Source organism: Salvelinus alpinus, chromosome 32, assembly GCF_045679555.1.
Source record: "Salvelinus alpinus chromosome 32, SLU_Salpinus.1, whole genome shotgun sequence".
Classification (NCBI taxonomy): domain Eukaryota; kingdom Metazoa; phylum Chordata; class Actinopteri; order Salmoniformes; family Salmonidae; genus Salvelinus; species Salvelinus alpinus.
Window position 1 is genome coordinate 3,954,064 of NC_092117.1, and position 6,000 is coordinate 3,960,063.

The 6,000-nt window shown below is 45.4% G+C and overlaps 1 protein-coding gene across 1 annotated transcript; it reads right to left on the minus strand.

Annotated features, from left to right (window-relative positions):
- Positions 1–345: 345 nt before the first annotated feature.
- On the minus strand, positions 346–5,683 carry tmem72 (transmembrane protein 72). Its single transcript, XM_071379751.1, has 5 exons — positions 5,374–5,683; positions 2,936–3,002; positions 2,271–2,342; positions 1,848–1,987; positions 346–1,626 (listed from the first exon to the last, which is right to left on the minus strand). The coding sequence occupies exons 1-5, from the start codon at positions 5,447–5,449 to the stop codon at positions 1,223–1,225; spliced, it is 759 nt and encodes a 252-aa protein (XP_071235852.1). The 5' UTR covers positions 5,450–5,683; the 3' UTR covers positions 346–1,222.
- Between the last annotated feature and the right edge of the window lie 317 nt (positions 5,684–6,000).

Sequence of the window (6,000 nt, forward strand, 5' to 3'; positions counted from 1 at the left end):
ACGCACACACACGCAAACAGGGAGTGTAATAAACAACTATACACACAATCCTTCACACACAACACGGAAGTAAGCACATACACACACACTCACTCTCACATAGGGGACCAGTGTCAGAAGTTCAGGGACACAGAAAGGGTTCTTGCTGCATATGAATAATGCATGGGGGTGTAAGTGACCCTCTGCCCGAACAGACAAGCGCACACACACACACTGCCCTGACCCTTAATGCTTCAACCTCCCTACCCCCATGCCTTCTCCAGATATGTAAATCATCCATAGCATAAGACAAAGAGGATTTGGTCAAATGACACTGTAGAATAACACCATAAAGCATCACAATCCGTCGGTACAAAGGGTTTTATTACTATAGAAATCATTCTACATGTGCAAAACATTATATACATGTTCTGTGTGCAGCTAAAACAGATTCCATACAGTATATACATTCACCTTAGTGGACTGCCTCTCTTAAAATCAGACCCTTACTTTAAATGATCATCATCACCATCCTCATTATGATCATCATTAAAACCATCATCATCATCATCATTATCATCTTCATCATATACAATAGATTACGTAAAACTTAAGACCGTGTGATCAGCAGTTAGTAACAGCAGCCTGTCCCAAACGTCTGTGTAGTGTGTGACCCTCCTACAGCTTGTGGAATGTGGGGCCCACACCTGTATCATACAAAACCAGTGTTTCTGGTCTTTATATTACCATTAGCTAACAGAAATGTGTCCAATCTAAGAAAAAAGTGGGCCAGCAAACAAGTTAGTCTGTTTTCAATGAGTTAACTCTCCTATAGTATATAGAACATTGATTATATGCATTATTTGGCATTGAGTCATTGACTGAAAAGTTAGTCACCACCACCACCACAATTCACCTTTAACCTCAAGGTCCCTGGTTCAAACCTCACTCCAACTGTCCCCCTGCATTACTACAGTAGTGCAATATTCAGTCAGTGATCATATGCGCGGTGTCTGAGGAGGTCCCTGGTTCAAGCCCTGCTCCAGCTGACCCCCCAACTGTATTGCTTCTGTAGTGTCACACACTCACTCATCCACTCCTCCCTACCAACAAGGTTCTCCACTTCTGGCGGTCTTTGGCCATCTTCTCCACTGTGCCCCAGCTCTGCTGATGTTAATGGATCTCAGTCTCTATTCTCCACCATATTGTCCTGGGCCTTCAATGAATAACAGTAGTGTAATGTTCAGTTAGTGATCATAGGAGCGGTGTCCGAGGTGGTTTCTGGTTCAAAGTCATGGTACTCCTCCATTTCTGTCTCCTCTGTAGCACTGTTCTGGAAATGCACATGTATTTTCTTCACTCGCTCCAGCTCTGACCCTGGCTGCTCCATCTCTACCTCCAGCATGGCCCGGCTGCTCTCTCCTCTCTCCCCCACTCCCAAGCCACTCTCCCTGGGTACGAAGGCCAGCCCTGCCCCTCTCCTGCCCATCGCCATGTGGAGGAAAGAGAAGGTATGTTCCGTCCCTCCTCTCTCAGACACACACACAGACGTTATCCCTACATTGTCCTCCAGGTCTTTAGGGGACACTGTTTCGGTATTTTTGCTGAGGATGAAGTTGAAGAAGGCTGTGACCAGGAGCATGATGCCTGGAATCATAGGGCAGAAGTTTTCAAACGGAAGAAATGCAATACGTTTAAACATCAGATGTTGTTTTGAATTTAAACTGAATCTAAAAGACATGTTGGGTGAGTATCAATGTTTGTGAATTACATCAACCTTATTAAATGTAATAATAGTGTGTAGTAGTACCTGGTAACAATAGTAATGGTTAGGTAAGGATAATGCCATGGTTAGGTAATGCTGTTACCTGGTATAACAGCATGCCACACTAACACAGGGTGAAGGAAACACACCACTGACATCATGGAGTAGTAGAGGAACTTCTGAAAGCCTCCAAGACGAGCCATCTTTCCCCACAACACAAACACACGCCACCCTGGGGGGAAACTAGAGAGAGGAGGGGGGGTGAGGAGCGGAGGTGGGTGAGGACGGGGAAAAGCAGGGGACAGAGATGGAGACAGTTTTATGTTTGAGTTTTTTTGTTAACTTCACTTATGAAAGAAATAGCCACACATCTGCTATGATTACAAAGGGCAAATTGCATCCTATTCCCTATACAACACTATGGCCCTTTGGCTCCCATAGTAGTGCACTATACAGAGAATGAAGTACCATTTTGGATGCACACTTAGACAAAGGCTTAGATGGAGATTATGGGTGGTGTACTCACGGCAGACACATCTGCAAGAGGGCATCTAGGAAGTAGGCTACCTCAAACACCATCATACCTGCCCCAGACACCCTAAGGGATTCAACACACAAACAGATCAAAGAACAGACCCAGAACCAAACAGATGCTAGTGATCAGACAACTACGGGCCAGATTAAGGGATAATGTCATACAGAGTATAACCCATGACATTCCCTATCAGAAGACTCTGTCTCTACTGTTGATAAATGTAATAAACAGTCTTGCATTTCTCTACTCCTCAGGGAGATGTTTTCCTGTTCCTGTGCTGTGTTGCTTCATGGGAGTTTAGGCATGGGTCACAGACATAATGCAAAGTAGGACAGTGACCCAGGTCACTTGCCTCTCCTCCTGCTTGCCCTGCTCTTCCTGTACTGTCTCCCCCACCCTAGACCACCCCTCACGTAGCCATCCTCCTCTTTTTACATTATGAGTGCAGATTGACCTGAAACACACATTCTTTCTTTTATTAAAGTAGTGTGTGTGGGTGTGTATGTGGGGGTGGGGGAGGGGGGTCTAGAGGGACTACTGTGTGACTTACGGGAAACTGTATGTACCAACAGTAACCTATCTAAGTGAAGCAGGAAGTTTTTATATAGCCTATCAGAGTTTAGCAGTAATTGTGTCTATCCAATGAGAGTACTCACAGCAGATAGATGGCCAGACTGTGGAACTTCCCCTGTCGTAACGTCTCCACTCCTACAACACAAAGCACTGGAGACAGCAGAAGGGCAGGTTACACATGAACACACAAACATGCACACACACACACACACACTTCACATTTTTACATTTAAACAAAATAGTGATGATGTTTCAGATGAAATTGATAGTAAATTAACTACTGAATTAAGTACTTTATTCCAAATTAACTCTAGGCCTAACTGTCCAACAGGTTATTCGTACATGTAGTGGCCACTAGATGTCAGAATTACCACATGGCTGTCTTTCCTAAGTACACTATACATACAAAAGTATGTGGACACCCCTTCAAATTAGTGGATTTGGTTATTTCATTTGAGCTCACAGCCATGGAATCATTGGCAAACATTGGCAGTAGAATGGCCTTGCTGAAGAGCTCAGTGACTTTCAACGTGGCACCGTCATAGGATGCCACCTTTCCAATAAGTCAGTTCGTGAAATTTCTGCCCTGCTAGAGCTGCCCCGGTCAATTGTAAGTGCTGTTGTTGTGAAGTGGAGATGTCTAGTAGCAACAACGGCTCAGCCATGAAGTGATTGGCCACACGTTTGAAGCGCGTAGCACTTAAAAATCGCTTGCAACACTCACTACCGAGTTCCAAACTGCCTCTGGAAGCAACGTCAGCACAAGAACTGTTTGTCTGGAGCTTCATGAAATGGGTTTCCGTGGCCGAGCAGCCGCACACAAGCCTAAGATCACCATGTGCAATGCCAAGCGTCGGCTGGATTGGTGTAAAGCTCGCCGCTATTGGACTCTGGAGCAGTGGAAACACGTTCTCTGGAGTGATGAATCACGCTTCAACGTCTGACAGTCCAACTGACGAATCTGGGTTTGGCGGATGCCAGGAGAACGCTCCATGCCCCAATGCATAGTGCCAAATGTAAAGTTTGGAGGAATAATGGTCTGGGGCTGTTTTTCATGGTTTGGGCTGGGCCCCTTAGTTCCAGTGAAGGGAAACGTTAATGCTACAGCATACAATGGCATTCTAGATGATTCTGTGCTTCCAACTTTGTGGCAACAGTTTGGAGAAGGCCCTTTCCTGTTTCAGCTTGACAATGCCCCTGTGCCCAAAGAGAGGTTCAGGAGGCCTCCCAAGTGGCGCAGTGATCTAAGGCACTGCATCGCAGTGCTACCTGTGCCACTAGAGATCCTGGTTCGTGTCCAGGATCTGTCGCAGTTGACCGGGAGACCCATGGGGCGGCACACCATTGCCTCACTTTCTCCCTCGTCTTTCCATCACTCTACTATCTCTTCAGTAAAGCTTTTACAAAAGGAGTGGTACAGCCCAACTCCTTACAAAATGTATTCAGATAAATAAATATCTGCAGTAAAGTAGGTACCACTGCAGTATGTCAGCATTACATTCAACAAAGTGAAGTGAGAGTGAGTCAACTCTTTGTGGGTTGCTTGATAAGGACAGACTACATTTCTTTAAATGGTTTAAATAGGGTTTGTGTGTGTGTGTGACTTTAAAAGGGTTTAAATATTGTGTGTGCATGCACACATGTATGTATGTTTGTGTGTGCGTTTGTGCGCACTTGTGTGTGAGTAATGTGACAGGGTTGAAACGGTGGTCATTACTGACATGTGGAAGTCATTGGTCAAATCTGTGTACCAGAAATGCGGTGCTGGAATCTGCACCACGGGAATATGTCTAGATCAGGGGAACGAGGCTAAACGGTTAGTAGGACTTCATGGCGTGTTAGGAGAATTAACGCTGCCTGTAGACTAGACCTAGTGGAAAATGACATGCTTCGCAAAGGGACGATGTAGATCTGAAAGGTAAGTGTATGTGTGTCAGCGTATGATCAAATTAGCCAGTAAGACAGTAAGAGATGAGTTCTGTGTGATGTGAGACGAGACACATACCACCCAGCTCAGACATATAGAATTCCCATGTATATTATACTGTAAATACCAGACCTTTAAAATGGATACAGCAGGAGGTAGAGAGTGTACTGTAGCTGAAACAAAGCAGTATGTGATTCATGCTATGATATAGTACGAGAGTAGCCTGAGGGAGCTCTGTGTCTCCGTAGCCCTCTAGGAGCACTAAAACACAGTTATATATGATACAGCAGGGTTATATCCAGTACATATTAGTCTAGACTGTTTAGCCTGCGGTTCTCACTAGAGAACAAGAGGAGATAAACCTCAAGGTTCATGATTAATCCTCTACACTCTCTCACTCACTCACTCACTCACTCACTCACTCACTCACTCACTCACTCACTCACTCACTCACAACCTCTGTGACAAAATTGCAGGTCGTCTCACAGTATCATTTTAAAGTCCAGCCCTGCAGTCTGTCTCCTACCTGATGTCGTGTGAATGAGAAAGAGAGAGTGTGTGTGTCCAGTCAATTACAGTCCTGCGGTCTCCTACCTGCTGACGTAGAAATACCCAGAATCCTGCAGGCAACCTCTACCATGACCCACCAGGCTTTCACCGTGCTGCCCATCGCGCAAACACTTCTCTCCTCTTTCACAACTCTTCTTTCTTCGTCTCTAATCCACCTCTCTCCAGTTCAAACGTCAGTCTGTGGGTTCTATTGGAGCCCGATATTAATGTGACATTCTGCAGTGCAATCTCACAGGTGAGCTTTAATAGCTACTGATACACTATTCAATTTCAGCTCCAGGGGTGACAGTGGTAACAGAGGCAGCATCCACACAGCTCCATGGTGCTCAGTCTCTCTGAGCCGCTCAGTGAGTGGCTGGGTACTAATCAGTCTCAAGCAGCATTGAAACACACACACACACACATACACAAGCTCGTGCACACATGAACACACACACACACATGAACACAAACACACACACACACACACACACACACACACACACACACACACACACACACACACACACACACATACACAAGCTCGTGCACACATGAACACACACACACACACACACACACACACACACACACACACACACACATATTACCATACTTAGTCGGTTTATACCGCATTCCACACACACAAGGTGAGGATCATGGTTGTGTGTG

Bases quoted from the DNA above. Each gene is read 5' to 3' on its own strand.
- tmem72 (XM_071379751.1), bottom strand. From the start codon at position 5,449: ATGGGCAGCACGGTGAAAGCCTGGTGGGTCATGGTAGAGGTTGCCTGC. The intron at 2,343-2,935 runs GTGAGTACTCTC...TGAATCCCTTAG, and splicing joins AGTCTGGCCATCTATCTGCT to GGTGTCTGGGGCAGGTATGA. The intron at 1,627-1,847 runs GTAACAGCATTA...CTATGATTCCAG, and splicing joins GTGGCATGCTGTTATACCAG to GCATCATGCTCCTGGTCACA.